Raw genomic sequence first — 18,473 nt, 5'->3', positions numbered from 1 at the left:
TAAACTATGCATGCATGGTGGTTAGTGTCAGAGAGACACATGCACAGTAACATAGTAAAAACAGTACCAAGGTGCTTTTTTGGTAGTCTAGAACTACACTTATAAAAATGTATTGTAGTTCCTGCAGGTGTAAACAGTTTTACTGGGGGACTTCAAACAGTAGATTACTGTTACTCTAATAGATTTAATGCAAATCTCCACCAACATGCCATAGCTTCCGTTTTTACTTATTTTTTAATGTGGTAAACCCATAATACATTTTCAAAAAGATTTGGTCAGAACATATGCTGTGATACTGAGTACAGAGCAATTTTAATCACAAATGTACAGAAATAGAATAGTCTGGTACAATTTATTTCAAATAGCAATGGCAGTGAACACTATGTTATTCTTCCCGGTTGAAAAAAAACAATAGAACCATCACAGAAAATTCTAATGGTTTCCACTACAAATACAAACATTACATTAACTTTTAACCATTAAAACATGGTTTCCTGTCATGTATTATTTATTGGTTTTAACAAGCCACCAAAAGAGGGTAACCAATTACCTGTAGAGACCCACAGGGTCCATTACAGTTTCCAGTAAAACCAGTACAAGTCCCATTTTAACCATTAAAAATTTTGTGATGGTGTCTATTGTTTTTTTTTCAGCAGAGTTATTTCTTCTGGATTCTTTCATACACAAATGTTGGTGAAACTGAACAGAATCATGTGACAGAAATAAATGAGCTGTTTAAAAACTGTTTTATTTATGATGCAAAGACATTAGTCAGGACGTGAACAGCTTCTTGTCCACAAAACCGCTGTGGAGCAACATTTACCAAAAACAAAAAAACAAAAAAGATTACAGGTGCGTAAGTACAGCAGCAGCCATTGCTTTTAACTTTTTATTACCATTTTTAGTTGGCCAAAGTAAAACAGAAAAGCAAAGGAGGGATGGCACAGATTTAACATACAAAAACATTTGTCCATACACTGGCAATTCTAGTAAAAGGTTATACACACTTATGGCAGGCTATTTCCTAGCTTACAACATTTTTTTATATGTATTGAGAAGACAAACAAAAATGTGTACACTAGATGTGTTACAGTTAACCTGGTTCAAGGTTTAGCAAAACTATTAAAGAAAAAGTCTGAAACACTGTCTACCCATCATCGTTGGTAGCTTATAAGAAAGATCTCAACAGATAAGTCCAATCATTTCTGTGAATATGTACCAAAGCCTGCAATATTTGCAACAATGCAGTGATACAATTTATATATAGCTACTTAGCTTACTCCAAACTAACAGACAAAGCAACAGGAAATGTGCTGTCGAAGCGCTGGAGAACTGATTCGATCGTTTAACAACCCATATGCTGCTTGGTCTTGGTGCTAAAGCTGTAGCAGTGGGCTTCAGTGGCGTCCAAACGTCTGTCCACCTGGACAGATCTCATCTGCTGTCTCACCACAGAGAGGTCTGGTAGTTGAAGCGAATCTTCAGCAGGTACTTTAGGTTAACCTGAGCAATATCATACACAATGTACCTGGAGGAAGTCAGAGTCAAGGGAAACTGTGAAAGATTAGTGAATGTGTAATTGTCTAAATATATTTAAGATGTACATTTACCTAAAACAAGAGATAAACAAAAGCGAGAAGGAAAATGAATGATGCAGAAAACAAAAGGATACTCGTTGTAGAGCAGACTTGAGTCTTCAATATTTGTGTTGATGGATTTGCCCAGAGGAACATCCACTCCATTCAGAGATACAGTAGCTCTTGGGTCTGGAGCAGTTCTTCCCAAACCTTAAAACAGAAGACACGTTAAAACCTTTCTATCAGAAATGATGGGTTACTTAACGTAATACATAATGATTCTACACGTAATACATCCTTGGCCGTGGGCACTCTCAGCCTCCTTTCCAGGATTTCCACCGGCAATGACGCACAGTGAGCGGATGTCTGTGGATCCGCCAGCGATGTCTGAGTGTGCTTCGGGCCCATAGTCACGATGCACATGGGGTGAGGGTCCCTGCCCGAGATGGTAGCTTAAAGGGATACTCCACCCCAAAATGAAAATGTTGTCATTAATCACTTACCCCCATGTCATTCCAAACCCGTAAAAGCTCCATTTGTCTTTGGAACACAATTTAAGATATTTTGGATGAAAACCTGGAGGCTTGTGACTGTCCCATAGACTGCCAAATAAATAACAGTGTCAAGGTCCATAAAAGGTATGAAAGTCGTCATCACTGCATTTTGTTGCCTTGTACCTTACATGTGCAATGACAATAAAGTTGAATCTAATCTAAAGAATACTCCATCTGCCATCAGACGTGGAATCTGGGTTATATGAAGCGACGGGAACACTTTTTGTAAGCAAAGAAAACAAAAATAACGACTTTATTCAATAACTCCTATGTCAACAGTCTCCTCTGTCTCTCATTATCACTGTATGCTGTATATGCTCTTCTGTATCATCCGTGCCACAAGGATGTGCTGTTTTATTTAAAATCAAAGCTAAATATACGCAGAACAACAGCCACATCCCTGTGGCGCGGATGACACAGAAGAGCATACGGTGATATGGAGAGACACAGAGGAGACCGCTGACAAAGGAATTATTGAATAAAGTCGTTATTTTTGTTTTCTTCGCTTACAGAAAGTGTCCCCGTCGCTTCATATAACCCAGATTGCATGTCTGATGGCAGATGGAGTATTCTGACGACAACTTTCATACCTTTTATGGACCTTGACACTGTTATTTATTTGGCAGTCTATGGAACAGTCTCGAGCCTTCAGGTCTTCATCCAAAATATCTTAAATTGTGTTCTGAGGACAAACGGAGCTTTTACGGGTTTGGAACGACATGGGGGTAAGTGATTAATGACAAAATTTTAATTTTGGGATGGAGTATCCCTTTAACATGAGGATGGACATAGGTGGGATGCAACCTCCCTGATCTTCGACTCATTCCCTTTGGCGGCCCGTCACAACACGTAAGCCTGTTGGTCCAAGGTAATTAAACCTTCTGAAAGCTCGCCTTAACATGTTGCGTAAAGCCTAGTTGACTTGACGTCGCCTACCGCAGTAATTTAATACGCAATTGGCCAATAGAATAGCTCACCATGATGCGGACACTATTCAAACTGTTAATGACGTCACAACACAATCCAGTTCACTGACCATGCATTTGGTGACGGATACCAATGACGGCTCGCCTGTTGAACAGTTAAGCGAAGATCAGCAAAGTCAGGATGTGCTGAAAGAGCTTGCTGCAGTCTCCCATGGGAAGAAAGCGCAAATGACTTGGGCAGGGACAGACGTGTCAAAGACAGACGTGGTGTCATTGGAGCTTCTGCAGTTGGTCACGCCCAAAGCGATTCCCACAGTGAACCACAGAGCGAAGTTAGAAAAAGAACACAGTTCTGGACTTCTTGAGTTTAGGACATTTTAAACAGCAGCTTAACTAAAAAAAAATATCTTTCTGGCTATGTGAAGAGAACTGAACAGAGCTGGGCTGAATGATGACATCACTGAATCAATGAACTGAAAAAAACTGACTGTTTTTTCATTGTTCTCTTTCATTTTCAGCACAAGTTTTTCCTGTTTGACACTGTAGAGCTCCTTTGACAATCTATATTGTATAAAGCGCTATATAAATAAAGATGACTTGACTTGAATGTAGAGCCATCTTACCTTTGACACTGTGTTTACCCTTTGGTAACTTCGTAATGTGTGAGGCCTTCTTCAATTCATGCCTTTAGAGTAGAAGACAAATCACAATCAGATCTTTAGAGCAGACAACAATAAATCATAGAAGGGCACAACATACTTTGCCTTCCTAATTTCCAATTGTTGACATACAATACTGTTCAAAGGTTTGGGGTCAGTACATTTCATAATACTTTAATTGAGCAAGATGGCATTAAATAGATCAAAGTAACAGTAAAGACATTTATAATGTAAACATATTAGACTTATTTCGTAACGTGTAGCTTTTAAAATAAACATTCTTTTTGGTTTCCACCAAAATATTATGCAGCAGAACGGTTTTAACATCATAATGAGAAATGTTTTTGAGCACCAAATTAGCATACAAGAATGATTTCTGAAGGAAATTCTGGAAATACAGAAAATTCTGCTTTGGCATCACAGGAACAAATTACATTTTACAATGTTAAACAGTTCTTTTCAATTGTAATATTATTTAACAATATTACTGTATTCATATCATACAAATCAAACAAAAGCAACTTTGGTGAGCATAAGAAAAATCTTACTGACCCCAAACGTTTGTACTCTAGCATATTAACTTTCTAAATTCAAATGTAGTCATCGTACAACTAGGACAAAAAGAGGATCTCTTACATGTTTCCAAGGGCAACCTCTCCTAACAGAAGTAGGCCAACAGGATCAGCCTGGGATGTGTGGCAGTAGTTTCCACTCTTCGACACCATGTCAGCAAAGTAAACACCTTTGCCAAACATGTAGCCTGTCTGTATTAAAAAAAAACACAAAGAGAATTCATATGATTAGAGCACACTAGTATTGCAACATTCTAAATATTCTAACAGTCTAAATGTTTGGCACTGCTGCATCTTTAAATAAAACATGTTTTGCAAAACCAGCGGCATGTTTAGAATAATTCACAAACATTTTTCTGTTCATTTTTCAGTCGCTTAGGCATGCCATTAAAAATAAACAGCTGTTTCAGAAGGATAGAAAAGAATAATTCATATTTTAGGCTGGGGAGTTTAAAGATATTCATATTTTAAATTTGAGTTTTGAGTTCTGAAACCTCTTACATGTGCAATCAAGAACATTCTGATTCTCCATTTCATGACCCCTTTAAGAAAGAAACTATTCTAATACAGTGTTTTTTTTTTTGCATACTAATTTTTTTTCAGAGAGATGCAGCCATTGGCAATGGAGGATGCAGAAACTTACCACTGGAGCTTCAGGAGGAGCGATACGCAGACCCTGAGACAGGATACCTGCATAGTTGGTGGTGCGGGAGCCATGCCACAACAGCTGCCGGTTGTGTAATTCTTTGAAAGGACGAAAACGCTGGGACTCACCCTCCCTGTCGATCTTAAAGATCTAACAATACAAAAGCAGTCAGAGATAAAAGCTTGCTATTTTACAGCTATATTTATACAGCCATGTATTCAATTGATTTATGTAGCAATACTTAATGCACTAGTGAACTCTGTAAAGACTGAAAATTAGAATTTTTCTAAGTTTATAAAAAAAACATAAAAACATAAAAGTTCACATACAACAGACTTTATAGAGTTAACCTCACCTCCTCGACATCCAGTGTATAGGTGTTGTGAGTAGCAGCGTGTGTGTTCTTCACATATTGTTGGATAAGCTGAGCCTCACTTGATGACTTGTCGACCACCTAGAAACACAAAATCAGCATCAATCACTACAACATGACCACATCATGGTAACAGTGAAGAATAGCTATTCTTGTGAAACACATTTTACCTCAATTTTGGTTTTGAGTTTCTCATAGTTAATGTCAATGGGGTCCTTCCCATTGTCCTCCACTCCTCCCCGTAGCAGGCTGTAGGCCACCTCAATGTCCAACAGGTTGTCCAGCATCTGCACCTTTTGCTATAATGGATATGCAACAGAACTGAGTACAACCACCACACTGTTGCCGGACAATCTTTATGGTTGCCCAAGTCGTACCTGTATGTAATCCATGTTATTCAACAGTGGGGGTTTCTTCATGCCGAAGTCGTGAGGTATCAGTGTGTAGAAGCGATTGGACAGATCTAAGATCTGTGCTTCTGCAGCGCTATCTGCTACAGCCTACAGAAATTAATGAAAGCAAAAATGAAGTTAGACCGAAATGGAAAGAGCCAGGCTTTTAATACATATGAGATATATGAGACATATGAGGTTGAGATCCAGCTTTTAGAACCAACCTGTTGGACCTCACTCAGAAGGGAATAAGCACTCTGGATCTGTCTCTTACTCAGTTTTCCTAAAGGCATCTTCTGCAAGTCAATCTGTAGGAGAAATTACACAAGTTATCATCACATACACGACCACAATAAATATTAACAGTTTTAGTGCTATTTTACTATTTTCTTAAAAAAAAAAAAAAAAAGGGGAGAAACTTAACACACCTCAAATTCAACCATGGCTTTCTTCATGCTCTCCACATCAAAGATCATTCGCATAAGGTCTTGGATGGGTTTGTCCAGCTTGGACTTGGCGCCTGCGCTTGCAGTTAACTTCTTCACAGCCTCCTCGTCCTGGGAAAATATATGCAGAAAGCTCCATAACCATTTTATTTCGATTATAAATAACTTGTTTAATACTATAACACCATGTTTACATTGTAGGATCTCTATCAAGGTACAATCTCACTTTGGAAGTGTGCCGAGGCTCATGTATGGCCCCATACATGAGCCTCGGCACACTTCCAAAGTAAGATTGTTTACTGTCTTTGACAGTAAGGGCCTTTCTGACAGCCTCTAATTCATGTTAACGGACGTATGCACAATTCTAGCAATGCTTGCTTTTTAAAAATCACACTCTTATATAGCCAATAGTGCTTTGGCTAGATGTTATGCCAGTTCCTACCTGTCCGTAGTCAATCTCTAGAGGATAAAACTTATTTGGGTATTTTGTGAAGTTGCTGGAGGCCCAGGCATTCCCAGTTTTTTCCTCATACACACTGCAGAAATTGTCCATAGCAGAGTTCTTATCATAAAACTTGTCCAGTTTGTTTCCCCCAATGGTGGTGGCGACTCGACCCCATGACCTAAACACCCAGTATCTGAAAAAGCAACACAAGCATGCTCAAGACAAGAGACCAGTCTGGTCAAATAATTATAAGGTATTACTCATATAACAATTGTACTTAAGTTTGCAGTCATTTGTACCCTGTATTCACACTTCCATAAGAGAAACACCTCATGAGAAACATTTTGAAGCAGGTACTGGTTAAATGCTGCTTGTAAAGTAAGAAACCTGTATATACAGTATGAAATGACTATGGATTACTTATGTTGTGCAATTAAATAAGCTGTCTAATGATGGACAAGTAAAATTATATCACAAAAATGGGTTAGGCTCACTGTTTCTTAACATCATCCTCCAGCAGCTGTAGTTTGTAGTATGAGTTCGTCCCTCTGACAATGTCCACAAGACCCAGTGTAGCGCTGTAAATCTTCCCATTCTGATCCAGTACATGAGCACAGTTTTCCAGACCTGAGCAATCAAATCATGATTAAGGCATTGCACAAACAATATATATATCAAACATATCCAGATATAAGATTAACTCTTATCTCAAAGTGCTACGGAAAACAAGACTCAGTCTCACCTGAGTCTGGATCAACTGCTGCCCCTCCTTTTACTGTCAGTTTCATTTTCTTTGATTTGCTTCCACCTGCCGGAGTAAGAAAACAGCATTATTATTCAGCAAGAGTGTATAACACTGTCTTTTAAGATTTCCAAATAAAAATAATGTCAGTGCATTTGAGAATGTATAGAAATGGAATCTGAAAATGCTTCTAACAATCCTGGAACAAAACTACAACAACTTTGAATAAAAAAAACATTATTTCTTTAAAACACTGGATTATATGTATACACACGCACACAATATATATTTTATGTTGATTAAATATTTATATAAACAAACAATAAATAAAATGTATATAATTAGATTTTATTATATACTTTATTTTTTAAATAAAACTTATATAAATATGTCAATATAATTGTAATCAAATCACAGCCTAACATGTTTCACCCAAACAAATCCTGCTCAAAATCACTTCCAGATTTTGTTTCATTGTCAGTAAAACCTAAATAACTAAAATTTCATCTGGTGCATGTGCATACAGGAGTTACATTTTTTAATCTTTCTTTATAAGAAGTTTTGCTGGAAAATTAAAATGCCTCTTTCTAACCTTCTTCCTCTTTGACACTGCCGGTACTCTTTGAGGAATGAGCGCCAGTGGATTTGGAGGCCGGGGCTGCAGCCTGGGACTCGACTTTAACTTCAGCACCCCAGGGTGAGATGGCATGCAGGGAGATGAGCTCCTGGAGGGCCTTTCCAGACTCCTTGATGTCAGAGAGGAAGTCCTCTGCCACCACACGCACACCTGTGTCCCTCACCTCCTCCATCTTCTTACTCATTTTTTCAATCTCCTCTGAGACACAAAAGGAACAGAGCAAGTTATTAATGAGTTTCGAAGCGACACGCCAACAAATAAACAAGCTGGCGACAAGCCAGAGGGGACAAATTTACTAGTCGGCAAGTACAAACAAGACACCTAGTTAACACGCACACCTCGTTTTGTATCATACCGACTCGAGCATAACTTATTTTTGTCAGGCAGCAGTCTGTCTACTTTGACAGCAAGGCAGCTCACAAGGGTTTGGAAAAGAGTTAGAGAACATCACTCACTCTTGCTGCTGAGGCAGAGAGCAGCTTTGTTGGCAGAGCCTGTGATTTTTCCACCCAGTTCTTCCACTGCATTTTTCAGCTCATCTTTGTTCTTGCTAAGCTTTCCCACAGAAAGCAGCTTCAGTCCTGTCAGAGGCTTATCTAGATGACACATTGAGGAAAAACAATCTTTACACTCGTAAAAATTGAAAGAGCTTAACATAACAGTACCTGCTTAACTTGCTTTCCATACTATCAGTTTTTAAGAGAATAATACAAAAAAATAGAGATCAGCAATTTTAATATGAATTTTGGGACATAACATGAAAAATTCAGAATGTAAACATCAAGACGCAAATAAAAATTTCTCTCTGCCCGAACTTTTTGTCTCTAAAGTGCAAGTAATTTACTACAATGAATAAAAAGCCATGGTAGCCTCCCCAGTGTTTACAACTTACATTTTACAAGTAAATAAAATAAAATGTGCTATTATTGTTTTTGCTGTTTTATTAAAGCTAAAATTATTAAAATATTTAACTATTTTCTAATCTTGTTAATTAGAATATAGCTTAAATACAATATAAATAGTATATACTAGAAACGTCAAACAAAAGTAGAAATGCTGCTTTAGCAATCTGAGAAAATAATAAAATCATTAAAATTAAACTAAACCTACTAAAACGGAATCAAAGTATAATAACAAAATAGATTTCCTAACAACCTAAAATGAAAATGTATATAAAAGTAAGTTAAATTATAGGTATATATATATATATATATATATATATATATATATATATATATATATATACATACACACACGAGAAATATACATAAATAAACAAATCATGCCTGATGTAATTGCTCAATTAGTGATTCAACTGTGGAAAGATGTCTTTAAAGCTAGAGCCCAACCGATATATTGTTTTGACATTATTTGTGTCGTTATCCGTTGTTCAAAGACTTAAAATGACTGACCACTAAATAAACCTGAGTATTTCTCAAGGTTTCTGTCAGAGTCACTGACCTGCAGGCACCTCAGCGAGGTTATTACTGGCGGCAGTAGACACGCTTGGGGCGGCTGAGGTCACAGTAGCAGCAGCAGACGAGGGGGTGGGGGCTGCAGGTGGGGCATCTTTGGGAAACACACGGTCCTGCCGTTGAAACTTAAACTTCTTTAAGAATGGAATCTCACTGAACTCCTGAGGGAGAATAACATTTAGAGGACATGGTAGGTGCTGAAATTCCCCTGCATGCATATCCACAGATCTACAGCACTTACCTTAGGAGTGACCCAGTCTTTGCGATCGGGCGTCTGAGTCTTGAATACACATTTGGTCCATGCAGAGATGTCTCCAGTACAGTAGTATGCATCGCTCTTAAATACAAGCTGCCCTTTGCAAGTCTCACAAGACTTCAAAGACCCAAACGCCATGCAATCTGAAAGGCGGTCTATGATCTGTTAATTAAATAGCCACACATAGTTTCATGATACACAGAGTCATAAAGTAAAATAGTGAAAATGGTCAAAGATTCTCCTTGGTATCTGACTTTTGATTCTGCTATTGAAATTGCTAGTCAAGATAGTGAGCTTGAGGTAAAATCAGCACATCAGTAGTTTTTCTTACATTTGACTCCCCAGAGGGAACTTCCTGGTTGTTGGCAATAAGCAGTTCCTTCATGTCATTGATGGAGCAGAATTTCTTCAGCTTGTCCTTAATTCCCCAGATCAGCTGCGCTTTGCTCCTAGTATACATCAAGAACCAGACAAAAGCATTTTCAGACTGATATACTTTCTAATTTACAGAAAAATCTAAGAGCAATCAATTTAATGTTGGGAGAAAACATCATGGTCTCTTTTCTACAGACAGCAAAACTAAAAAACAGAAAAAGAACACAATGTTTTGGTAACAGAAAAAAAAGAACACAATGCAAAATAATAAAATTTATAAAAAACAAAACATTAATACCATATAATCATTTTTAAGATAATAAACGCTAAATGATGGAAGATTATCCAAGCTAAAATGGAAAAGCGTGCATCAAAATATCTACATTATATTGATGCAAATTCATTTGTTACTAGGTAAAAATCATTCACAATAATCCAAGCCATATGATATCAGAAACAACTCATACCTTCATTTTCAGCTCCAGTTTTTAATCTTCTTTCTTTTGTTTCTTGGAGACTCCTCCATCTACATCATCTATCTTTCTCTTCCTAAGAAAGAATTTTTTTAAAAACAAAGACAACCAAACGCATGAGCATAAAACACTTTATGAAAACACAATGTATTGCATTTATATCCTAAAGACATAATTTAAATATGCTTTATAAAAACCAAATTATTTCAATTCAAATTTTTCTCTTAATTCCTAATGGTCAGTTGTGACCTTCACTTGTTATTTCTTCTGTATCATGTTGCTAAACTGTAAAACTTACCCAGGCAACTAATAACCTACACAACAATGTTTTTGTTAACAAAAGCTTTTACAAATCTCTTTACATTTATTAAAATAAAGCTTGAATAAAATAAAATACTAATATTAGATTAACTATTTCCACCTAAAAATATTAATGCTTTCCAACTAACTAAAATAAAAAAGCTAATTAGAAAGATAAAAAACTAACAAAACAAGACAATTAACTAAACTAAAATTAAAAAATGAAATCCACAAATATAAAAGTGAATGCTAACATTTTTTTTTAAAAAATACTGTCTTTAATGTTATATAAATTATACTACAATAACACTGAAATAGTGGTGTCTGTATTTGTAAGTAGTCATGTAATAAGCAGGTTAAATGTACAGTTATCATATAAACCCTTTCAGAGTGCTCAGGTGTACACAGATGTACAGCCAGACATAATAATGAACAACTGACTTTATATTATTTCTTTACATCAAAAAAAGGAGCATTATAAATTTCAAAAACAAACCCTGATCCATGATCCAAGATCTTATCACCTGATCCGAATGGTGAAAACCTTTCCACCTTGTGGATTTGAGTTAATCCTTCAGAGAGAATCTGGTCACCCATGAGTGTGTGTTATAACCCAGAGGCTCTTCTAGTGGACCTCATTAGAAGATTATCAGTCTCCTGAGTCACAGTCATGTCTGGACAGGATCCTCTATCCGGCAGACATCATAATGCGGATCATTAATTAATCACCTCATGACAGACACTTACGCTGATCTCAACATCATCGTTGTGCCTATTTCCCCTCCAGAATGTAATTAACGCCCATTTGGGTGGCGATAATGGACACCAGAGGTCAAATCAATGACCCATAGTGGGAAAAACACAAACAAGACCATTCTTCCCATTAGAATGAAAGGCTTATAAAAGCCCATATCACAGCTACGGGTGAAAAGCGACACGGGGAGAGAGAAAATTAATGAATATAGATGTGGCATCTTTTGCTAATGGATGGAAGTACACAAGTAGATCCAAAGAAGCCAAATGCATTGGCAGAACACAGGCGAACAACATCAAGCGACAAGTGACATCTCAAAGCAATAATACATGAAACAAACAACAGAGACTTGGTAGGTACATTAATGTTTACTTTTTAAACAGGTGTTTCATAATTTCATGTTATTTAATTTTTTTTAAAACCACTTTATTTATATCTTTGTTATACTTGTATGTATATTTGTTTAAATTTATACTTTTTAAACATTAATACTTTTATTCAGCAAGGATGCTTTAAAATGATCTATTAAGACATTTTTACTATTTCAAAAGATTGTATTACAAATAATCGCAATTCTTTTGAAAATCATCAAAGACTCTTGAATGTTAATGTATGTTTCCGCAAAAATATTAAGCAGCACTGTTTTCAAACTTGATAACAATAATCAGCATATTAGAATGATTTCTGTAAGACCATTTTTAAATATTTTTAAATATATTAAGTTATTTTAAATTGTAATATTTCACAATATTAATGTTAAATTAATGCTGTATATTACAATTTTAATAAAAACTGATTTATATTAATACCATTATTATTACATATATTAATGTAAGTCAACGTTTCAATTAGTAAATGGAAATTGAAGTGATAAACAGATAACCTGCATGCTTTTAACTAATGCTTTTTATTATTTGTTTACTTTAACATTGGAAGACATTTTCTCTGACAGTGAAAATTAAAGGCATAATAGAAGCAAACAGACAAAATCATTAAAGTTTAATATCCGATTTTCAATTCTCGCTTTCCTTTTTTGCTTGTTTTTGTTTACAGGTCAAAATGAACCAGCCTTCTGCCAACTTCACATTCCTGCCGACTCTACTCTACACCAACACGACTTTCATGAATGTCACCTCTTATGAAAATAACACCTTTTTGCAGTTCGCCACATCCACCATGTCGACACTTACGCAAGGTAAACTAACCCAAGCTGCCACCGCCACCACTACTACTACTACAACGACAGCAGCGCCAAGCATCCTAGCATCCATAAACCTGGCTTACATGATAGCCGAGCTTGTCATAGCCCTCCTCTCCACTGTGGGTAACGTTCTAGTTTGTGTTGCAGTGGGACTAAACAGGAAGCTCCAAACAGTTACCAACTACTTTCTGGTGTCATTAGCGGTGGCAGATATTTGCGTTGGTTCACTGGCGATCCCTTGCGCCATCATGACAGACCTGGGCATTCCACGGCACAATCTGTATCTGTGTTTGCTAATGTTATCTGTACTCATCATGTTAACCCAGAGCTCCATTTTTAGCCTGCTGGCGGTCGCCATTGAGCGCTACATTGCCATCTTCATGCCCTTCCAGTACCACCGGCTCATGACACCTCGCAACGCAGTGCTGGTCTTGTGTTTCACTTGGACGCTGGCCTTCCTGATTGGTCTGGTGCCGTTGATGGGCTGGCACAAGCCTCCACCCGAGTCTGGCTACTGTTTCTTCGTGTTGGTGGTGGATATGAGCTACATGGTCTACTTCAACTTCTTCGCCTGTGTTCTGACCCCGCTGGTGGTGATGTTCCTCATCTACGCGCAGATCTTCGTCACGGTCAAGCGTCAGATGAGGAGGATTGCAGCAGAGCGGGGCGGCGTGGCCAACTCGGAGGGAGCAGCAAAGATGAAGAAAGAGATGAAGATGGCCACTTCACTCTTCCTGGTCCTCTTCCTTTTCACGTCCTGCTGGATTCCGCTACATATCATCAACTGCTTCCTGCTGCTGTGTCCGTCATGTCCCGTGCCTCTGCCGCTGTTACTGACGGCTATCATTCTCTCCCATGCAAACTCGGCTGTTAACCCTTTCCTCTACGCCTACAAGATGAAAACCTTCAGAAATGCGTTCAAGGCCATCTTCCTGTGCTGCAGGGGCATCGGTGATGGCGATGAACAACATGACGATGAAGGAGGCAATAACGCTCAAAGATCCTGAACAATTACACTTAGTCCAGTCCCTAAGATAAAACTGAAAAGAATCTTAAAGGGATTGAAAACATAATTCGAAGATGGTTTAATGTGCAAAACCAGACCTGTATTTTGTATGTGCACTGTATGTGCTTTATACTTCTGAAAAACATTCTTTAAATTGAGAAAGAAAATACTATTTTTAATGACGACTTAAGACTATGGATGCAGGATTTGGGGGGAAAAAATCTAATTGTGATTTTTCTGATACAAAGAAAAAAAAAAAAAAGCTCCAGGTTTGCTGTGCTTGTTAGTAGGGCTGCACTATTTTGCCCAAAATTCTGTGATTACACATCAATGTTAAAACAATACTAAAAAAATAATTATTTTTATTATTACTATTGCTAAATTCAAACCTGTGTATCGAACAAATACAGCATTGTTTTAACCACTGCAGGATTGGAACAGCTGATTTTTTTTTTTTGGTAAATCTAAAAGCAGCAAAAAGCATCCTAAAGCAGTGCTTATATAGTTTGATTCATGACAGCAACCTAAATAAGAAATCAAAAGCTCACCCTTCATTCTTCACTGCAGGAAGCCTTTTCTTGAGCTCCTCTTTGTCTTCATCTCGTAGAGCTGCGAAACCCTTGAGCTGGGTGGCACTGTACTCTGGTTTAAACAATAGCTCCTCGCGGCGGCTCACAAAGCAGCCAGTGTGGTACCAGCGATCTATTAGACCAAGCTGAGGTTTCTCTGGGTCCACTGTCTTCTTTGACACACGTATGTGGTCCTGAACACCAGCAGGGAAGAACAGATTAACTTCCTGTGTTTAAAAAGCATCATTTCTTTAACAAAAGGTCATGGAATATGTACCTTTTCTATTTTTTGATCACACCCCTTGCAGGTGCTTCTGTTGGATTTGGCGTACTCCACTGCAAAGTCATTCAGTGTCTTCTCCCCTTTAGCTGCTCCCTTCTGCTCTCCTTTCCCTGCAAAGCAATGAGGATTAATGAATTAATTTAGGACTTGGTGACTTAAACCTAACTGCTTTGCAGCCCATATGGCAAACTCAACAAAGAAAAAAATCAGTGATTAGGTCAAAAGGAATATTAACAAATCACCTCCGGTAGCACCTCCACTCTCAATGGCTTTCTTCACTTTTTCCTGGTCCCCCCAGCGGAGGTCAGTAAATCCAGATATGTCAGAGGGGGACTGTACTGCGGCCCGGAGCCAAAAGCAGGAAAAATGGTGCCAGTGAGGCACTTTGCCATCAAACATGGGAGACTGTGAAAAACAGACAGGTGCCAGATGAGTAAAATCCAACTAGATAAAAAGTATCAAACTTGATATAGCACAAATATTATGCAACAATGAATAAAAAGACCTGCAAAGGAAAATTAAGCACGTAAAAACACAACATCACTTCAATCAGAAAAATTGTCATTTTTGTTCCTATAAAAGCTGAGAATTAACAATAAAACAGATCACATCTTAAATGTGTGTATTTTAAAGCACTCTTGTTGTCAATGGTGTTACAGTAGTCTATCACAACCAAATGTAAACATTGAGTTTAAAGTCAGTATGCATAGAATTCTAATTAAAAATATACATGATTTGGCCATTTTAAACACATTGTTTCTAGTTTATTATCAATGCATTGCAAGAACACAGCTTTATTTTGCTTTTTTTTTATTTTTGTTCCCACGAAACTAAAAGTAAAAAGCAATATCTTTTTACAAATGTTGCCCAAAGCATCACTAAATGCCAGTGTAAACGTATGGCCATGGGAAATTACTGCTGATTGCTTTCATTCACTTCATGACTGCGAATCATTTAAACTCCTCCTGGACCTGAGGCACATTCATACATACGTGTAGATGCAATCGCATTGATTACAATATGCATTTATGCGAAACCGAATGCATTTCCAAAGGTACATAGGTTATTCTATCATTATTACTGAATCACAGTTGCACATAATTCCTCACCTGCACCATAATGGCCATTCTCAGCGAGTCTTTAGCAATGTTTTCTTTGCATTTCTTGCAAGAGGCGCGACCACTTTTCGCGTATTCGGCTTTGTAGAGTTTGTCATCCTGTGAATCAGCCATTCTCCGAATATAATAGTGAAAAGCAGAAGTTTACAATGTAATTATGGTCAGAAAGGCTAACAACTACAATGCAAAGAGTAACTGCACTCAGCACGCGTGCAGAAGCACCTGCGCAGAATACCAGCCCAAACTAATCGAGTCTACATTCCTCTAGAGTAGAGAATATGTGCAGGAGGAGTTAATCGAACTCAGAGCTACGTTTCCTTTCAGAGTGTGAGGGTTCGAGAGTGTAATTTTATAACCTTAAACAACACAACACCTATACGTCCACATTGGTAAGAAACAGAGGCGGTATGTTTTTTAATCATAACTCTAATAACTTATTATCATACTTATAACTTATTACAATAACTTAATTACCTGTTCACTCGTAGATGTTTATTACAAAAATACAATGGTAACCACACATGCTACGTGCTTTAAACAAGTTTTAAAAAACTTGTTTTGTCATATTTTAAACCTTTTTGTCTTCTTTAAACATTAAAAAGCAACTGTGGTCAATAGCTACAGTTACTAGTATTTTTGGCGGGAACAGTGGTTACCATGGTAAAGCTTTTGTAAATGATGGGATGGGCTACTTGACTTTACTTTGTTATGTAATAAGAACTCTACTGAGAGCAAAACTTGATTTCTAGCACAAAGAAAAGAACTGACAAAAGGCATATACTTTAATTTATTTTCATTTTTACATTTGAATATATGCAAATTGTTTCATTATACAAATGCGTGTAAATAGATGCATAACACCAAGAATATAATTGTGTTATCAAGGTACATTACAGTGGAACATAAAACAATTGCTACGAAAGACTACAAAATCAGTTAATGTGTGTGGGTTTTAGGTTTGACATTTTATGTTTTCAATAAAATACTCTGATTATTAAACATTAATTATATAATTAAGTTTATTTTGGTAGATAAAAAAAAAGCTCCAGGTTTGCTGTGCTTGTTGGTAGGGCTGCACTATTTTGCCCAAAATTCTGTGATTATATATCAATGTTATAACAATAATAATAAAGAAAATAATTTTATTATGATTATTACTATTGCTAAATTCAAACCTATGTATCGAACAAATTCAGCATTGTTTTAACCACTGCAGGATTGGAACTTCATTAGAAACTTTCAGTTTTATATATATCACTGTAAAAAAAAAAAAAATAAAAAAACAATGTGTATATATATATATATATATATACTTTATTTAAGAAAAATAATATAATAATTCTTAATTTAAAGTACAACAGCAAAAGTATAATAGTAAAACTTATGGCTGCATAAATTCAGTCATTTTCAAACATTACAAATCAAATCTTTTTTGGCTGAAAACCATAGGGAGCCTTTAAAAATGTCTTTTGTTGACAATACCTAGTTTAGAAGCACTTCAGTTCTCGTTAGAAATTTGGGAAAATGTTTGGTGCATGTTGTGTACCCAAATAAACGTTATGAGTGACCCAAACTCACACACATCCAGAGATGAGCCACTGAAAATACTGAATCACGTGCATGTAAAAGAACAAAGTGCCTCATTTCACTCTGAAACATGGAGTGCATATATTTATTTAATGAAACTGCAGCCCTTATGATTTGATAATCGCACTTATTGTAAAGTCACATTGCAGTTTCTGTTTTATTTCATTTAAGAGTGTAGCCCTACTTGCGATACACTTCTGTAGATACCTGTTTTTGAAACGTATGATGGATCCATGCACAATCTTTCTAACAGAAATTGCTACACAAAACCTGTCCAGATTAAATAAATAGTTAATAGTAGACAGTGCTGGTATTCGGTAATGCGATATATCGCGGTACTGAATATGCACGATATTGTTATCGTTGGCACTCCTAAATACCGTGAATAAATATATATATTACAAATTAGTCAGAATTTGGAATGCATTTTAAGAATACTTTTCCCATCACCTGGCACAAAATGCACACCACCGCTGTATGCTGCTTGAAAGACACGTGTGCTGCTCTGATGTAAACAAACATGCATGAGGGGCACATGAGGAACACGTGATAGACACATTCACTCTCTGACAGCAGATGGCGCTAAACTCCTCTCTAAACTGCAGGAAATGCAGCCCTTACCCTGGAAACCCCATAAATAAAGGAGCTGCTACTTTCTAAAACATATTTAAATAATTTTAAACAGCCATTCAGATTTGTGTATTCGCTACAGTGTTCATCACAGAGACAAATACTTAAATATTTAGACTTAATAGGCTATTCATTTTCAAACGTTTTTTTTTTTTCATTTTTTCTGGGCTAATCTGGACTACAACATGCCCTAGATATTGTTTGAAAGTGTTTTGATTCTTTATTGTTCAACTTCATTCACACTTTACATTAGGGCTTTATTAGTTAACATAAACTGCCAATGAAAAATTCTTCTGAACGTTTATTAATCTTAGGTATTCCAATATTTAATAACACACTGTTAAAATCGAAAGTTGCACCTATGTTTTTTAATGAGCTAACATGAATTAAGATGTGTATTTTTTTTAACAAAGAATAATAACTTCTGTAGCAAATGTAGCTATTGCTCATTGTGAATGTTAATGCATTAATGAAGGT

General features: G+C 36.7%; 2 protein-coding genes across 2 annotated transcripts; one reads left to right on the top strand and one right to left on the bottom strand.

Annotated features, from left to right (window-relative positions):
* Positions 1–732: 732 nt before the first annotated feature.
* On the bottom strand, positions 733–16,988 carry LOC109103658 (poly [ADP-ribose] polymerase 1-like). The gene is given in 24 exon segments (XM_042755937.1): positions 733–1,528; positions 1,673–1,787; positions 3,681–3,742; positions 4,353–4,480; positions 4,932–5,084; positions 5,290–5,388; positions 5,478–5,606; positions 5,685–5,807; positions 5,924–6,007; positions 6,128–6,256; positions 6,588–6,783; positions 7,085–7,217; positions 7,333–7,398; positions 7,925–8,167; positions 8,425–8,565; positions 9,431–9,605; positions 9,686–9,862; positions 10,032–10,139; positions 10,141–10,149; positions 10,543–10,624; positions 14,358–14,572; positions 14,656–14,771; positions 14,904–15,066; positions 15,771–16,988. Coding segments are annotated over 24 exon segments (3,051 nt in total). The 5' UTR covers positions 15,894–16,988; the 3' UTR covers positions 733–1,446.
* On the top strand, positions 12,661–14,021 carry LOC109058865 (adenosine receptor A1-like). Its single transcript, XM_042755938.1, has one exon. The coding sequence runs from the start codon at positions 12,662–12,664 to the stop codon at positions 13,808–13,810; it is 1,149 nt and encodes a 382-aa protein (XP_042611872.1). The 5' UTR covers position 12,661; the 3' UTR covers positions 13,811–14,021.
* Positions 16,989–18,473: the final 1,485 nt, after the last annotated feature.

The sequence above is a fragment of the Cyprinus carpio genome, unplaced genomic scaffold (genome assembly GCF_018340385.1).
Source record: "Cyprinus carpio isolate SPL01 unplaced genomic scaffold, ASM1834038v1 S000006759, whole genome shotgun sequence".
NCBI lineage: Eukaryota > Metazoa > Chordata > Actinopteri > Cypriniformes > Cyprinidae > Cyprinus > Cyprinus carpio.
This window is presented reverse-complemented; position numbering and strand designations above follow the sequence as displayed.

Coding starts and splice junctions, on each gene's coding strand:
- LOC109058865 (XM_042755938.1), top strand. CDS start 12,662: ATGAACCAGCCTTCTGCCAACTTCACATTCCTGCCGACTCTACTCTAC.